This window comes from Myodes glareolus, chromosome 10, assembly GCF_982192425.1.
Source record: "Myodes glareolus chromosome 10, mMyoGla1.1, whole genome shotgun sequence".
NCBI classification, from domain to species: domain Eukaryota; kingdom Metazoa; phylum Chordata; class Mammalia; order Rodentia; family Cricetidae; genus Myodes; species Myodes glareolus.
Window position 1 is genome coordinate 6,505,692 of NC_142035.1, and position 18,529 is coordinate 6,524,220.

Consider the following 18,529-nt stretch of genomic DNA (forward strand, 5'->3'; position numbering starts at 1 on the left):
CTTACGCCGGCACGTCCTCGGGAATGAGCCCACTTCCGGCCGTGGGCGGGCCTTCCGTCTTCCCAGCGGCTCCCCGGGTTTTTTCTGAGTCCCGCCAGCTGGGATGCGCTAGGTGAGGCGGGGGCCCCAGGCAACACATTCAGTGTGGGCTCCCGGGCCTGGGTCCTTGGACCCTGAGCGTTTTGCAGACCAGAGCGAGCTTTGCTGTAAGACTAAGGAGAAGATGGGCGGAATCTGTCACTTCAGCTAGCTTTCATGTATTTTAAGTCCAGACTATTTTTTTTTTTAAAAGACCTGTGTGGGTCTGTATGTGTGCCTGTGCACCACGTGAGTACGGGTGCCCGTGGAGGCCAGAAAAAGTGCTGGATCTCCCTGGACTGGAGTTGCGGATGGTTGTGAGCTGCTAGGGTGCCGGGAACCAAATCAGCGTCCACTCACAGAACAGCAAGCCGTCTTAGCCACTGAACCTTCTCTTCATCCTGTATCCAAGTTTTTAAGGGCAAAATCTGGGGCTCCAGCGTCACCAACAAGCTAAGCATAGCTACCCATCCCATTGTGCTCTTGAAAGAGATTAGTGAAGGTAAAGGCAGAAGAAGGGATGTATTCAGGTTGGCCATATTGGGTAGAGGACAAATCGGGTTCAGCGACAACCCAGCCTGTGTGTGGGGTACCGCCATAAGCTGTAGGCCTAGAGGAACAACAGGGGCGAAAGGCACGTATAAGCCGTCCTGGGCAAGTGTGGTCTCCTTGATTCTTTGGGCCAGTCCGAAGTCCCACTGCTTGAGGTGAACAGGTAGTCTCAGAAGAACCGTTTCTTCTGTGCTTTCGCCCTCATTAGGGGAGTCTGCCCGCTGGGGCTCTGTTGTTCCTGGCATGCTAGGTGGTTATAGGCCAGAACAATGCCTTCAACTACGTGAGTTGAGTTCAAGGCTAGCCTGAGCCTACACGACCTGTACTAGAACCAGCCTAGGCTAGAGAGTGAGACCTTGTCTCAAAAAAAATTTTTTTAAGGACTGTGTATATATCTCAGTGGTAGACCATGTTTTTCTAACATGTCATAAATACATAGGTACATATGTATATACATACACAAAATAGAAAAGGACAATACCAAACACCCAGGACTTGGGTATGGGCTTTTCAAGGTGGGGGAGTCACACTTAGGTGTCTAACCATAGCTACACATCTGGTTTTGTGGCTTCTGAAGTTACATAACTCAAAGGATGCAACTTGCAGCAAAGTTCTGAGATCAAGCGAAGTCTACAGATTAGGTACAAAATAATGAGCTGGTTTACTCAGTTTCCCGTCATGGGGTGCATTGTCCAGGTTCAGGGATACGAGTAGTGTACTAATACAGAGAGACCCCAGACTCACAAGCTTCCTGCCCTTGAGGAAGCAGAGTCCAGTGCTGGTGGTTGGAAGAAAGGTGGAACTCCCAACGTAGCCAATAGTGACTTTGAACTTCTGATCCTCCTGCCTCCTCGTCTTTAGTGCTAGGATTATAGGTGTGTTCCACCACAGCCAGTTTGTGCAGCGCTGGCATGGTGCCCAAGGCATTGTGTGTGTTAGGTGGGCACTCTACCCAATTTGGAATGTGCTCAGCATTTTTGTTGTTTTTAACACTCCTGGTATTTTTGTTTGTTTGAGACAAAGTCTCCCTATGTGCCCTTGGCTGGCCTGGAATCATGGAGATTTGCCTGCCTCTGCCCCCTAAATCCTGGGATTTAAGGCGTGCATAACTATGCCTGGCTTAATGTACTTATTTAACATAACTCTTTTAAAAGGAATGTAGTTTCTGTAGGTAATCTCCTTTTTTTCTTCCTTTTCTCCCTCCTCCTCCCTCCTCCTTTTCCTCCTTTCCCTCCTCCTTCACTTCTCTCCTCTCTTCCTTCTCCCCCTTCTCTTCTTGAGACGGGCTGTGTAGCCCTGACTGGTCTTGAACTCACAGAGATCTATCTGCAAGCAGTCATGATTTAGTCAGTTATGTTGTGTTTCTCTCAGTCTGTAGAAAATGCAAACTGACCCTAGGTGAGAGTTTCCTCCACTTCCTGTGTTCCTTTATATTTTCCTTTCTAGCCAGGCTATGGTGGCACACTCCTTTAATCCCAGCACTGTAGAGGCAGAGGCAGAAGGATCTCTGAGTTTGACGCCAGTCTACAGAGAGAGTTCTAGGACAGCCAAAGCTACACAGAGAAACCCTGTCTCAAAACAAACAAAAAACCAGTTTTTTTTCCTTTCTGTCCTGCCTAAAAAATTATATTAGCATTTTCAAAAGTTTTTAAAATTTCTTTTTACTTTATGTGTATGAATGTTTTGCCAGCATGTATGTGTATGGGCTACAGCTCATGTGTGTATCTCAGAGAACAATTTACAGGAGATGGGTTTATCCTTCCACCAGATAGATCCTGTGAATTGAGCACAGGATTGTCAGGAAGCACCTTCATCCACTGATCTGTCTCACACGCTGACCCAAAAAGGTGTTTTCTACATATTACCTGTTTGGGAAATGATCCATGCCTGCAATCCTAGCACTTGGGAAGATGGCGTTGTTGAAGCTAGTCTGGGCTCCGCAGCAAGACCCTGTCTCAGAAAAAGAACGTATTTACACCAAGGACAATACACGACTCCCCAGTGCTTGTCACACTGAACGATCTCTCAGGTGGGCCCTCACCACTTCCATCCTCTTGGCAAACTGAGCTTAATCGAGGTCAAGTTGCTATCACCACCACCCACCATTTCCTTTCCTTTTTTGTGGAGGAAATGCTGCAGAACGTTGGATATTAGAAACACTTAGTTGTCAAGACGTTGCCAAAAGCCAACAAAGTGCATCTGGTCCTAAAGCTCCTGGGCAGTCCTTTGAAGTCAGCCAGGGGAGGCTTGCTCCCATGATGACCGCTGTCTGTGCTCAAAGGGAAAGACGCACTCGCCGCTGTGAGCAGTAGTTCTCACGAGTCTGTACACAATGTGCTGCTCTCTGTGGACAAGGATTTTCTTTGCTTGCCTACTTGCTAGGATCTCATAGCCCAGGCCGGCCTCAAAGTCCATAGTAGTTGGAGATGACCTGGAAATCCTGCCCTTGCCCCTCCCCACCCGAGTGTTGGGATAACAGGAGTGTGTCAGCACTCGTCTCTGAGGTACTGCGGCTGGCACCGGGGCCTCCTTCCTGCAAGCTAAGCACACACTCTACCAGCTGACCCACATTCCTTCACAACAGTTCTTGGTTTGAACACAACTCAGAAATTTGAAAATATGAAAAGCTGCTAGACTGTCTGTCACTGTCGCTGGGTTCAAGGTTGTGAGGCGTTAGGGCAGCGCTGAGCCAAGGAAGCGGTGCAAATAGAGGCAGTCATGTCATTGAGTAAAAACCAGTATTTCCACAGCAAAAAGATTTTATCCTTTGATTCCCTGCAGCATTTCCTGCTTCCAGCTGCATCTATCCCTGCATCTAGCTGCATCCCTGACCTCACTGGAAGATAACTCCTAGTGGGTGTCTTCCATTTCTGCACGTCTGAGCAGATCGCATGACATTTTGTTCTGAATTATCTTCTCAAGGATGCTGTGGCTGAAAACCTTGGAAGATAAGATAAAGAGTGTGGGACAGTTTTGGATTTTTTTTTTTTTGGCCAAAAATGCATCTGTCTGTCTGTCTGTCTCTCTGTCTGTCTATCGGTAGTTAGATACCTATTATTATTTTTTGAGATGGGATCACCGTGTAGCCCTGGCTGACCTGTAATTTGCTATATTTACACTTGCTATTTATACTAGGCTGATGTCAAATTCACAGAAATATCTACCAGATATATCTATAAATGGATGTATCTGTATCGATATTTATATCGATAGATGTAGGTATACTTTTTAAAACCGAGACAGAGTCTAAGTACATAGTCCTAGCTGTACTCAGCTTGCAGCGATCCTCATGCCGCTGCCTCCCAAATGCCAGCTGCTGAAAATCAGATAAATATGGTGTCTCAGTTATAGACACAGCTCTACTGGCTATGCTTAGGATCTGTTGTAAGAGTTGGGGCATTCCTAAGCTAAGAGCTCCCTGGTTTCACCTGAGCTCCCCTCTGCATTACCCCCTGGGGCTGGAGGGACATGGGTCAGTCAATCGACGGCGTGAAAGTGAGTACAGTTGCTTTTGGTGCTGTGAGTCCTTGTCTCTGCAGATGTAGGTCTGTGCAGTATGCCTGACTTCCATGCTTAGGAGAGTCAGCTGTAAGAGTGATTGGCACATGGGAACTTGGAATTGGGAAGGCTTTTCACCATGCTCAGAATGGCTAAACAGTGGCTGTTTGCTTGTTTGCTTGAGTCCACCAGCTTTCTTCACCCTTTCTCCTCCTCCCATTTGCTCCCCTCTGTTACTTCTGTTTAGTTCTTTATTATTATTATTATTATTTTAGTTTTTCGAGACAGGGTTTCTCTGTGACTTTGGAGCCTATCCTGGAACTAGCTCTTGTAGATCAGGCTGGCCTCAAACTCACAGAGATCCTCCTGCCTGTGCCTCATGAGTACTGGGATTAAAGGCATGTGCCACCACCTCCTGGCTCTTGTTTTGTTCTCTTGAGAGAGGGGCTCATGTAGCCCAGGCTGGCCTTGAACTTCCAATCTTCTACCTACCTTCCAAGTGTTTTGGAATTGCAGACATGTACTGCTACACTTGGCTCTACATGCAACATGTTTTTAAAATAAGATTTTAATATTTATGTTTATGTGTATGTGTATGCTGCATGTGTGCTCTCAGAGGCTAGAGGACATTGGGTCTCCTGGAGTTGTGGTTACAGGCAGTTGTGAGGCGCCCGACGAAGGTATTAAGATTTGAACTCTGGTCCTCTGGAAGAGAAGAAAGTGCTCTCTGGACACTACATTCAATATTCTAAAAGGGATTTGTTTTTTTCTATGTGTATGAGTGTTTGCATGTATGAATATGTATGAACATGTTTATATGTACATGTATACACATGTATACATGCAAATGCATGCATATATTTACCACCTTGATGCTTGTTGCCTGAAGAGGACAGAAGAGGTTGTCAGATTCCTTGGAACTAGAGTTACAGATGGTTGTGAGCCACCAAGTGGATGCTGGGAACCAAACCAGGGTCTTCTCTTAACCCTTGAGCCATCTCTCTAGTCCCTACCGTCACTCTGTTAAAAGTGCCCACCACATGTACAAAAGATAAAAGTTGGCCTTGGCACCACTGCGGGAGACACAGCCTGAAGATGCTTTGTGAAGGTGTCATGTGACATGAGAGACAGAGATTTTTCCATGGAGTGAAGGATAAGGTAACCATGGTGACAAGATCTAAAAGGCTGAACTTCAAGGAGAAAAAGAGGAAGTGGTTTGCATGAGGGGCGCTTGGTAACACCTCCATGGCTGTGAACAGTGTGGGTGTCATCTCATGCCACATCTTCCTGCCCCCCCCGACACACAAATGATGGTTTTGCTTTCCAGTCCAGGCTGACATATACAAACTTGCACACACTCCTGCAGCTGCATTCAAAGAGGAAACATTTTCAATAAACGCTTCACTTTGATCCCAGTGCTCGGGTGACGTGGCTCAGAGACTCTTCCAAGGAAAGGACTGCTGCCAGGGTGCTTCTGGGTTTTTATTTTTAAGTTACAGTTCAGTTTAGTTTTGTTTGTTTGTTTGTGAATGTTCAAAGACAATTATCAGGAGTTAGTTCTCTCCTTCCACCACGTGGGTCCCTGGAATAGAACTCAGGCAATCAGTATTGGCGGCAGGTGCCTTTCCTGAGTCATCTCCCAGGACCTTGAAAATGTGTTTAAATTCATGATTGCAGATAAATAATATAAGACTTGAGACTAGTGAAATATAAACTAATAATCTAACTGAGCCGGGGAACTGACTGACACAGACATGTAACATACAAAATAAGTTAGTAGGGAACCCAACAGAACACATAACAGTCATCTTTGGGGTGAGGTAACATAGCCAAAATACATTTGGGGGGACTAGGGTATCAGTCTTAGTGGCAGAGTACACGCTTTGCATGTATGGAACCCTAGATTCTCTAGCAACACACGGACACGCGCACACACACACACACACAAACACACAATTTGTATACATCTCACAGTATTAATCTGAAACTAACTGATAAAAAAGACAAACTATCATTACTTTTTGGGGGGCTTTAAAAAAACAGGTTCTCTCTATATAGCCCTCTTTGTCTTGGAACTTATGACTGGCCTGGCTTCTGTGGCTTCTGCCTCCCGAGTGCTGGACTTAAAGACAGGCACCAGTAATCCCTGCAGGTCACCACATTTTCTGATGAATGCAACAGAAATGAATCCGTTGAAAATAAGTTCCTTTATCCGTTTCCCCAACTTTCCCTTCTCTTCAGCAGTGGCCAGACTGCAGATTTCTTTGTCTCTCCATCTGTCTTTCCAATCAGACTGGCTCTGAGGGCAGGACCTCTGATAACCTGCTGCCACTTCAGTCCCTTACTGCGACCGTAGGTGCTGCCCAATAAATAAGTGTAGAATGACTGTAAACCACACACACATTTGACTGGCACAAAATGTGGCTTCTACAATTCCATTCCCACTGTTAGTGCCACACACCTTGGTACAGTGAGTTCAACATCACAAGGTCCTGACTTGTCACCTGCCTCTTCTTGACATCCTTGTGGTCAGCTGGTGTCTTTTCGAGACTTAGCCACTTACGAATACCAGCTCTGAGGGCTGTGGCTGTTTGAACCCATGTGATTGGCTTTTCCACAGGATAGAGACAGTAGTTGTAGGTGCAGAGCTCGCCAGGAGTTGACCTTTCTAGGAGGTGTTAGAAAAGGCCTCATTCCAATGTCTCTCTGAATTTCCGAGTGTGATGCTCTAGTCTCTCCACCTCTGTCTGGAGGCAGCCCAGGGCGCTGGGGCTCGGGTACTTAATCACTGCATTCTTGGTGGCCAGCGCCAGGTCCTTGAGCAGTCCACACAGGTGACTGCTGCCACACAGGATCTCATTGCGTTCATCCTTGTCCTGGGTCTCCTTGCACAGTGTGTCCACCAGCTTCTGCCCGACTGTGATGACCAGCTTACTCTGAGTGATGAAGACCTCGGGGGGTTGGCTGTTGCTCAGGCTGCTGGTAAAGACGCCGATGGCTTTGAAGAGTGCTCCGAAATACAGCCTGCAGTGCTCGGAGAGGTGGATCTTCCTGTCTGCATCCTGCCGATTGGGAGCGGGAGAGGGAAGAGAGCTAGGACTCTAGAGGAGAGGAAGGAGAGAATACATAAGGGCTAGGACTATCAGCAGGCTGCAGCTGTCAGTTTTCTCCTGTGTGGGTTCGATTTGCAAGAACCCTCGTAAGAAAAAACATCTGCTAAGGAAATTCAGAGCTGGCCATGGCATTTGTCTAACAGGCAAATGCCAGTGTTTTCAAAGCACTGTTCGGCACGCAACTATGCATTCTTGTGTTATAGATTATAGGGCATCTGTGCATGCTGTTTTATTCAACCAGCTCTGTAAACCGCAAGAAACACATTCTAAATAACACATTGATAACGATAAATCTGCGATTTTCAAATGTTCAAGAAGTGGGGGAGCTGGGTGCTTATCCCCACTCTCTGAAGGTACAGACAGGAAGATTGCCAGCTCAAGACTGGCCTGACCTATGTGGTGAGCCCTGGTCTCTAGACAGAGGGTAGAACAGTGAGCATCTTGGCTTGAAAACACCAAGTATAGGCAAACTTAAAATGTAGTGATGCTTTACCTGGGGCAAGGATGGGGAGGAAGCTATCATTATTTTTTAACGAGGAACTGCTTCAGGCAGTTAGTGGGCAGGGGTCCTGGGATGCTGAGTAGGGCATCCCATACATGGAGCCCTGTCCCCAGAGCCAATGAGGAAGCCCTGTTAGTGTGAAGCAGCCCTGTCAGATGTGGCTTCTGGACTTGAATTGAATCACTTGCTGGGGATGCAAAACCAAAGCCAAACGCTGGGTGAGCTCTAAGAAGGAAGATACCCAGTCAAGTCAGTGGACACCTCTGTCCTCCTTTGCTCTCTCCAATACCCCAGTTGTTGATCTGGTTTACTGCAACTCAACAGTTTCTATAACCTTCACTTCTCTTGCCTCTCAACATTGACTGGTTTTTACTTGATTTTTAAACAGACTCATTGTGTGTGTGTGTGTGTGTGTGTGTGTGTGTGTGTGTTGAAATTATGCACATGTACAGATATTGACTGTGCACATACATTCAGAAGCCAAAACATGGTGTCTAGTTTCTTCCCCAATCTTTCTCTGTCTTATTGCCTTGAGATAGGGTCTCTCACAGAACCAGAAGGTCCCCATCTTGACTAGGTTGACTAGCTAGTGAGCTCCCAGAATTTGCCTGTCTTTACCCCCTGCCTCTGCAGTGCTGGAGTTACAAGCACATGGTAGCCATCCATGCCTGGCTTTTTCCCATGGGTTCCAGGGATTTGAACTCAGGTCTGCCTGCTTACACAGCAAGCACTCTCCCCCACCAAGCCATCTCCCTAGCTCTGGACTCATTGTTCATACTTTAATTAACTTAGAGGAAACATTTAAAGTTGGCAAGTGGAAAACTGCCTTCTACCACAAATAGAAGACAGCCAAGAAGAACAAAGAGTGATAAAATCTTTGGTTTAAAAGACACTGATTAGGTGTCAAAGATACTATGAAGAAACATTAACACTGCCCCCCTAAATGTTTTACTGTGATCACCATCAAAACATGAAAGAGTTGCCAGGCTGAGTGTAGCTCAGTGGACTTTGCCTGTCTTCACAGAGCCCTAGATTCAGTTCCCAATACAAAGACAGGAGGGAAGGAAAGAGAAGATTCTTATGGGGCTTGTGACAGTGTCATCTAATGTCAGTGGTTGCAAGCCGTGACAACTCTGAAGAGCACCTGGAGTTCTTTCTCTGATGCTTAGGGGTGAGAGCTCCACCCGGGTGCCCAGGGTCCCTCTATTACTAAGGAGAGCAGGAGGCAGATGGATGTCACTAACATGGACTAGGCTGTAACTCTGCATTTTCATAGACCAAGGAGAGTTCTCCAGGGCAAATTATATTCATCAGAGCACCGGAGAGCATGAGAGCTTACCGTGGCATGGAAATCTTTGTTTTCATCCAGCCTTTGTTCCAAGATGGGCTCTCCTTTCTCTTGCGGGTTAGGTGGCTTTTGAAAACATTAAATTTTCAGATTACTAATTTGAATAGCTTTCACATTTCTATGACTGTTTAAGTTCACTTTTTTTGTTTCGTTGTTAACAAGATCTTGCCATGAAGCCTGGATTAGCCTGGAACCCACCACCTCCTCCCCAGCTTCCTGAGTACAGAGGTTACAAGCGTGCACCACCGTGCCCCACTTAAATTTACTTTCAAACGGGAGGTTCTGTTCATGCTTCTGCCTACGGATGCATTCATTGGCTTTGGCAACAAAGGGCTGGATTCTGCCTGCCAATGTATCCTGATAAAGTGGAAATTAAAAACAGCCAACTTTCTAGAATATGTCAGCTCCCCTCTATCAGCCAGGCACTTCAGAAGAACCTGGGAGGTGACAGCGCTGCTGTCACAGTGACCTGCTGGGCCTCTGCAGTCTGACAGTGCCCGAACTCAGGGGTCTCCTTGTGGGCCCACAGGCAGTCAGCCAGAGAAGTGTTTCTTGGAGTCCCTGGAGCTGTGGGAAGTTCAGCATTGGGAAGAATGTGTGTTTTCCTCCTCTGAGTCTGAGAAACACATTGACAATGACAACCTAGAAATGCAGGTTAGCAGCACCGTGGAGATGTCACCGTGGTCTGTGACTGCAGCATCGTGGGAGATGTGCTGGATAGTTTTATGTCAACTTGACACACGCTAGAGTCATGGGACAGGAGGGAACCCAATTGAGAAAATGTCCCCATAAGATCAGGCTGTAGGCAAGCCTGTAGGGTGTTTTCTTAACTAGTGAATGATGTGGGCGGGCCCTGCCCACTGTGGGGCCACCCCTGGGCTGAAGGTCCTGGGTTCTGTAAGAAAGCAAGCTGAGCAAGCCATGGGAGCAAACCAGTAAGCAGCACCCTCCTTGGCCTCTGCATCATCTCCTGCCTCCAGGTGCCTGCCATGCTTTTGTTCGTGTCCTGACTTCCCTCAGTGATGGACTATGATGTGGAAGTGTAAGCCAAATAAATTCCTCCCCAACTTGATTTTGGCCATGGTATTTTATTCGAACAGTAACAATAACCCTAACTAGGAAGGGAGGCTAAGGCAGGAGGGGCCCAAGTTCAAAGCCTGTTTGGGCAATTTAGGGCCATCCTTTCCAAAATAAGGAGTGAAAAATAGAATGATTTCAGTCATGGTGGCAAATGCCTTTAAACCCAGCCTTCGGGAGACGGAGAGGGGAAGGTGGAGGTAGCTCTCTGTGTTCTAGACCAAGACTACACAATGAGACCCTGTCACAAACAAACAAACAAACCAAAAGAACAACAATAAAAACAAGATGGAGAATGGCAGAGGCAGCCAGCACACACCTGCACACTACATGCACATACATACAGAGGGCCTGGGAGATGGTTCAATGAGGCGCTTTGTAAGGACAAGCAGCTGGTTCAACCACTGGAACCCATGGGAAAAGTTGGGTGTGGTGGCACAAGCTTGTCACTCCAGTGCTAAGGAGGCAGAGGAAGGCAACTCCCTAGGCCCTGATTTCCAGCCATCCTAGCCTACTGGGCCACTTCTAGGTCAATGGGAGACACTGAGAAAAAGCAGCCAGGGTTGTCCTCTGGCTTCCACACACACACACGTACAGGCGTACACTTCCACGTGCACACATTCCCGGCATCTCCCTCTCTGGTGACCATTTCAGGAAACAAATGAGGCTCCCTGGTGTACTGTTTGTCACCCGAACTCACCTGTCCAGAGCCAGTCACTCTGTTTTTCTTTACTCGCTGAAGGCAGTGTTCGTTTGACTCGGTTTCTCTAAGGGAAGGCTGGATGCATCTTTCGCACCTTGGCTCCACCTCTCCTTTCTCACAGTTCTGTTTAAAAAGGAGCCTTCCGTTGGCAATGACAATGGAGGTAAATCTCTTGACATCTTCTGGAACCATCCTCGCCACCATGACAAACCTCTCCAGGTCATCCAGGCTGTTTTGGACTTTGTCTGTCACGAGAACATCAAGGGACCAATTGCAGCGGTCTAGGTTTCCCTTCGCATCCAGCAGAATCTGGTAGGAACCCGAGATTATTAGAAGCTGGTCTCTAATCCTAGCCTGAAGCTGGCTGTCCGTGAGATTGCCAGCAGTCCCACCAACCCCTTGGGCAAAATCCAGAAACTCTCTTAAGGATTCTTCGATGTGGTCTGCGGCCCTACGGATCATGTGGATGTTGGTCTCCAAGGAGTCTTTGAACCTCCAAGTCCTGCTTACGTAGAGCAGCAGGCTGGCTGCAGAGCTGGCCACTTTGTGCTGCAGGGCCATTGCCGTCTCTTTGGCAAAATCCACGTCCATCCACAACTCCTTCACAGAGTCCTCGGAGGAGGTGCTGGGGGAGGAGTCCGTGGACACGGAGGAGCATGAAGACACCATACTAGCTCTGCTGTCTGAGCTGGCAACAGATAATTGGTCTGAGTCAGGAGACATGGAATTTGTCTGTCTGGAGATCCAGGGGATAGTCTCTGGAACCTCTTTGATCTCCCCCAGTCCCTTCCCAGCCTGAGACACATGGTGCATGGCTTTCGGGGTGTCATAAATGTTGGGCTTGGTGTTCTGTTGCTCCACTCTGGGAATGAGAAACCTGGCAGGAACGCTGTAGCTGCTGCCCGCATCTGAAGGAAGTGAGTCTCTGGGTGCCGGGACAGCGTAGGAAGGCTCTTCTGGAGGGCTGCTTTTCTTCTGCACTCTGCTCTTCAGCTGTGGGGAGAGAGTCACAGCTCCAGTGTGCACGGCGGATGGGCATCCTGGATTGGCACTGGACCCCGACTCTCTGGTGAAGCTGGTCAGAGACGCATTTCTGACATCGGCCTTTCCCAGCAACACCGGAGTGCCGTTCCTCCACTCTGATTGCTGAGGGCTGGATAATGTGTTGTAGCCGCCACCTTGTCTGAAGGCAGTTGTTGGTGTCAGCACAACCCTCTGGCCCTGCGAAAGAACCACATGAAGCTGTCCGGGTTAGCAGCAGTCGAAAGAGTTTGAAAGGGTCTTTACATCTGAGTGGCACTCTTGCTCGGGTTCCTTCAGTGTCTCCCCACTGCTAGCCTGACCCCACCTCCTTCTGAACCTCCTTTCTTTCCACAGCCCATCTTTGTCTGTCCCCCCTCCTCCATGTCGGTGGTGGTTTGAATGAAAACGGCCTCCATAGGCTCCCGTGTTAGAATGCTTGGTTCCCAGTTAGAGAACCTGTCTGAGAGGATTAGGCATGGCCTTGTCGGAGGAGATGAGTCACAAGGGCAGACTTTGCTTCAGAAGCCTCCCACCACCCCTGTGCTCTCTGCTTGTGGTTCAGGATCTGAGCTTTCAGCTGTTCCCGCCACCATGCCTTTATTCTTCCATCATGGACTCTAACCTCTGGAGCCATAACCCCAATTAAATGCTCCATTTTATAAGTTACCTTGGTCACGGTGGTCTCATCACAGCAGAAGGAACTAACACAGCATCCCCCTTCCCAAGCTGACTTCAGAACACTCACTCGTATCCCCTTGCTTAACGTCCCAGTTACTCCCTCTGCTCCTCGTGGCCTCTGTAACCTTTTCTCTCACATCTCACGAACTTCTGCCTCACCCACGATGCTGCTAAGATGCAGCAGTGTTGGAAGATCTCCCCGATCCCACACTCCTTCAATGGGAACATGCCTGTTGGACACATCTGGTCGAATGCAATGACAAATGTCCCCCTCATGAGGGACCTCAAATAATGTTCCCCTGCATAAAGGTGAAGCATGCTTTGAGACAACACGCCTATGTGATCCCTCACAAGACGTCATTCTCTAGCACCTACCAAGCTTTTCCTCTGTGGAGTATACCAATTATCTCACAGAATATTCCAGAACATCTGCAGTAAGAATGGAGGCATGGGAAAGTTAAATGACCCCCCCTCTCTGTCTGTCTCCCCCCTCAGATAGGTCAGAGATGTACAGGGAATCTTCTTCTATTGTTCTTCCCCTTGTATTTTGAGACAGGGTGTCTGATTGAACCTAAAACTCAATAGATTTATTTGCTGGTCCATCAGCTCTAGCAATCCTCCTGTCTCCACCTTCCCAACTCTGGGACTACTGGCTTGTGCTCAGCATTAAAAAACAATTGTATGTATATGGGCATTTAGCCTGCATGTATGCGTACCATGTGCACATCTGCTGCTCATGGAGGCTAGAAAAGAGCATCAGATTCCCTGGGACTGGAGTTACAGACTCCAGTGAGCCATCAAGTAGGTGCTGGGAACTTGGGACTGCAGGAAGAACAACCAATGCTCTTCGCCAACTCTCCAACTCCACTTTTTAGAAAGAATGTGAGCTCTGGAGACCCAAACTCAGTTCCTTGCACTTGCAAGGCAAGCTCTTACCAACAGAGCCATTGCTACAGTTCACTGCCCTAGTCCTGGATAGCAGGGCAAGGAGGGGTTTCACCTTCAGGGCAGTAGAGCTGGTTACAGGATTCTGAGCCTGCCTTTTGGTCAAGTGCCACAATGTGAATTTGGAATGTTCCTTGACACTGAGGGCTTGTCCTTAGCATGTGCTGCTGTTAGAAGGTAATGAACCTGTGGAGGCTGGGGCCTAGCAGAAGGAAGTTGAGCCATTGGGGCCATCACCATGAAGGAATACTGGAACTCCAACCCTCTCTGCTCCTCTCTCTTTGTTCCCTCACCTTCATCGAGCAAGCATCTCGTTCCACCATGTGCTCTCGCTGAGATGCACTGCACCACAGTTTCCAAAGCAACCAACAACCAATCCTGAGCTCCGAAACAGTGAGCCGAAGTAAACCTTCCCTCTCCATAAGTTGCTTATCTCAGGTATTCCATCAGAGTAGCAGAAAGATGGCAATTCATCTAGATAGTAAAGTTTTCCCAGAGGATGCTTAGTCGCCTAGCTCCCCGTCCCCCGTCTGTTCATACTCACACTCACCTGGCTGGCAGAGGAGTGGAGCGCTGCCTTCTGGGAGCTGGTGGGTATGTCGTAGAACTGCTGTCTCTCTGGATTCTAGGGAAAGACCACAAAGAAGGGCAACTTTGAGTTCTCTTTTCGAAGGATTTCTCACACAAAGTCCACAAGTTCAGTGTTTGTCAATGAAAGACACAAAACCCTGAACACTTTGGGGCTCAAGTCACAGTTCTTTGTGGGGAGGAAGTGTACATGTTATGGTAACTGTGCTCGACCACCAACCTGAACCCCCTCGTGTTTTTGTTTTTTTTAACTAAAATCAATTCTGCCTCTCTCTCTCTCTCTCTCTCTCTCTCTCTCTCTCTCTCTCTCTCTCTGTGTGTGTGTGTGTGTGTGTGTGTGTATCTAAGCACAGGCACCTTCTCAGCTCAAGGTATGGGGGTGGGTGGAGGGCTACAAGCACAAACCTGTCCTAGCAGTCCCCCAAATAAACCTTGGCAGCTCATCGCAAGGGTGTCAGCCCTCTGAATGAAGGAAGCCACAAAGGCAAATGGCATTCGAAACTCAGACTGGGCACCAAACCTTAGGGTGTGGAAGGGTGCAGCGTGAAGCTTACCTTAAGGGTTGAGGAGATCCGGCTCTGGACAGGAACGTCGTACACCTGGGAAGGCAGAGTTGGCAACGAGGCCCTTGCAGGTCTGGGAAGCATGTGAAGGGTCTTGGAGAGAAAAAGAGTAGAGTCAAGATTCCCAAGGTCATGATCAAAGTCGTCTTCCAAACAATGAAGACAGCCATTGACTGTTGGCTGTCACTAGCAGGCGGGTCCATCCTGAGGCCCACGGGCTGAGGAGAGATGTGAACGTAGCCCAAAACACAATCCTAAATTCATGCAAAATAGTCTAATTTTTTTTTGCAAGCTTTAAAGACTTGATTGAACAGTTCCCGAGCATGAACTTTATAAATGGCGATGTCATGTCACAATGTCAAAAGTACCTGCTGGAGGCTAGGAGGACTGGCACGCTGCAGGGAGGAACCATGGTTATGGGCATGTCTCCCGTACAAGGTGGGCATCGTGCCTGCAGCAGAGGCTCCTGGGAAGTGGGTTAGGATACGGGTTCTTGGTGTGCGTGTCTGATGAATGTGAGTGCGGGGCAGAGGGGAGAAGAGCAGGAGCCTGCAGCGGGGACAAGCTTGTCCATGATTGGAGGCCAGCCTTGAATACCCTATGAAGGCAAGGATGACCTTAAATCCCTGATCTTCCTGTCTCTACAGCCCACATACTAGGATTACAGGCATGTACCACACTACATTCAGTTTTATAGGATGCTGGGGACCAACCCTAGGGCTTACTCAGGACTTCATGTATGTTAGACAGGCACTCACTAACGGAGCAACACTTCCCACCATGTTTTGTTTTAATAGGAGAAAGCGTACTGGGTATCACAACATGCAGTACAACAGAAAAGGACCTAGGACTTGTCATATCAGGACTCCAGGTTGAGGACTAAGGCCAGGCAAGAGAGGACAAAATAAATTTGCTGAAAGCCCAGAGGGAGATGAACCACCTAGCTAGGTCCTAAGGAACCCAGCACTGTGTAGAGTACTTTCCAAGTTAGATCACTGCCGGCAGGGGGTTCGGGATTTTAATGTTCGGGACAACCCAGGTTGAGGAGCAGCTTCTGAGAACCAGGCCAGGGTCTCCTGATTCATCAATGTATTTGTCACCCAGCCTGGGGATGACACCAGTTAAGCTTTGCCTTGGGTTTCGTTTTGGTGAATGAAGGCACACAGCCCGAGACAGCATTAGACACAAACACTTTCCTGGCTGTCCCTCAGCTGTGGTCACAAGCATGGATAAAGCAGCTGTGAAGCCATACAGCATGTGTCTCTCCAAATACACACTGCAGCTGTCGAGGGTCAAACCAGCCCCTTTCTCTGTTTGAAAACTGCATTCTTCTTCACAAGGGACACAGTTCCATTAAAATTGTGGACCCTCAGGAGCGGGACTTTCTGAAGTACTATCCTAAAAAGGAAACACCCGCTGGTACCTGGAAACCGGAGTCACCCACACGGAGGGGCAGACTCCTCACAAGCTTGGATAAGAGGGTGGAGCCTCACATCCCATCTATCTCCACTTTGTGGTTCTCAGGGATAGACCTTACAGCCCAAGCCTGGGTTGGCTCTTTGGGCTATCCAACACAGCTACTGTTGTGCCCCACCTAAAGCCCACCTTTCCCTCAGCTTGTAATTGAGAAACTGCTTGTGAGGCGCCTCCAGCATCTCAGGTTTAGCAATCTTCTGCGTTCTAGCTGGGGAAGTGGCTCTGTCAGTACAGTACTTGCTTTTCAAACATGAAAACCTGAGTTCAATCCCCTGAACCTGTGTGAAAATATCTGGGAAGGTGGTACCTGTTTGTGATCCTAGTGCTGGGGAGCTGGGGATCCCTAGTCTCACTGCCTCACCAGCTTAGCAGAATGGACAAGTTCCAAGCCAGTAAGAGACCTCGTCTCAAAAAAACGAAAACAAAATAAACCAACAACAGAAAGGAGGCAGGCAGAGAAGGTGGCTCACCCATTGGATAATGGTGCTAACAGCCAAGCCTGACAATTTGAGTTCAGTCCCTGGAGCTCACACAGTGTGGGGAGAAAACTGACTCCAGTAAGTGGAATTCTGACCTTCACATATGTGCTGTGGCAAGCATGTGCCCCCGATAAGTGTAGCTGTGGTTTTTGTTTTGTTTCGAGAAAGATCTCACTATATGGCCCCAGCTGGCCTGGAACTTGCTATGTAGACCAGGCTGGGTGGCCTCAAGCCCACAGGGTCCTCGCCAGGGCTGGATTAATGACATGTTCTACCATGCTGTTTAAATACCACCATAGAATAGCAAAGTGGACAACTTGAGGTTGACCTCTGACCACTGTATGTATATACACACATGTCCATCCATACATGTGTGTGCACACCCATAAACACACACCCCACACATGCGCGCATGCACACACACACACACACACACACACACAAACACATGTATACACATATTAGAAAAATCAAGTCTGGAGGTGGTGGTGCATGCCTTTAATCCCAGTACTCAGGAGGTAGAAGCATGCGGATCTCTGTGAGTTTGAGCCCAACCTGGTCTACTGAGTGAGTTCCAATCCAGTCAGGACTATACAGAGAAAGAGAGAGAGAGAGAGAGAGAGAGAGAGAGAGAGAGAGAGAGAGAGGAGAGGAGAGGAGAGGAGAGGAGAGGAGAGGAGAGGAGAGGAGAGGAGAGGAGAGGAGAGGAGAGGAGAGGAGAAGAGAAGAAAAATCAAACCCTGGTTCTGTCCCTGGTCTTAGGCTGATTGGCCCAGGACCAAACTCACCACTCACCAACAGTTTAATTGCACCCAGCCCCTCCCCACTCTTCCAAGCTCTTCCTTGCCTATTTTGTGCAAATGGTTGACTTTGTGGGTCACAAGTGACTGTGGGAGCCACCTACAGTTCACCCAGGGACTTTCCTGTGTGTGCCACTTCAGAAATGTCCCCTTTCTTGGGAAAGTGTTAAGTTAGATGCTGTCAATTAAGGAACAAGCCATGAGCTGTGGTTTCCAAAGGCTTGCAGGGATGGGAAGTAATTCCAAGTGAGTATCGCAGAAAATCTGTCCCTTTACACTTGAATTACCAACGTGGCCCTTCTCAGAATGGAAGTCTCTTCTGTATGTGGTTTTGTGTGTGTTTCAAGCCAGGTTTCCATATTAAATAAAGGAAGCTGGAATGAAAAGTAAAACAAAAACTCAGAAGAGCGGTTTCCTGGGTGAAGCTGCAGGAGGAAGACATGGGGGCTTCTGGGAGCTGTTTTGGTTTCGCTAGTGTGCACACTAGTAACTGAGCTGTGCCTCCAGGACCTGAAGGTGACAAACTGACAAAAACCCAGCGGAAAGAGTCGCTTTGGGGTCAGCGCAATGGCTTCGTGGGTAAAGGTGCTTGCTGCCAAATTGGATGACCTGAATTTGATTCCTAGGATTCCCTGGATAAAACGAGAGAACCAATTTCCACAAATTGTCCTCTGACCTCCACAAACATAAATAAAAAACAGTAATGAAAAAGAAAAGAACTTTTCTATATAACTGACTAAATATGTTTTAAAAAATGGTTTCAGCCAGGCTCACATAAAGAGGGCCACACAGAGAGCAGAGACTCTGAGGATAAAGGTCATGCTTTTAGAGTCAGGTGGGCAGACAGACACAGACCGACTTGAAAACAACAGTTTCTGCCCTGGGCTCACATCTGGCTCATCGGGATGGGCCATTTGACCTCCCTTGGCATCAATATCCTCTTGTGTAGGATGGAGGACCATTCTAAGCCAAAGGCCCTCAGAGGCTTCGGACACACTGACCCTGACACATAGATGAAAGACTCACAACAACTGGAGAAGCGCGCTGTGCTGTGCTCCAGCCCTCTGTGTCGAACGCCGGACCACTCTGAATCCTAAGGAGCCCAT

The 18,529-nt window shown here is 48.2% G+C and overlaps 1 protein-coding gene across 3 annotated transcripts in view; it reads right to left on the reverse strand.

Annotated features, from left to right (window-relative positions):
- Positions 1-5,592: 5,592 nt before the first annotated feature.
- Positions 5,593-18,529, reverse strand: part of Cass4 (Cas scaffold protein family member 4) — a 37,733-nt gene continuing 24,796 nt past the window's right edge. For 2 of the 3 annotated variants that reach the window (XM_048441193.3, XM_048441194.3), the window contains exons 3-7: positions 14,660-14,761; positions 14,068-14,142; positions 10,869-12,092; positions 9,083-9,157; positions 5,593-7,229 (exon numbers count right to left, since the gene is read on the reverse strand). In XM_048441193.3, the coding sequence (XP_048297150.3) occupies positions 6,819-7,229; positions 9,083-9,157; positions 10,869-12,092; positions 14,068-14,142; positions 14,660-14,761 (1,887 nt within the window). In that variant the 3' untranslated portion in view covers positions 5,593-6,818. The remainder of the gene's footprint in view (positions 7,230-9,082; positions 9,158-10,868; positions 12,093-14,067; positions 14,143-14,659; positions 14,762-18,529) is intronic. The other variant, XM_048441195.3, reaches the window with a different exon arrangement.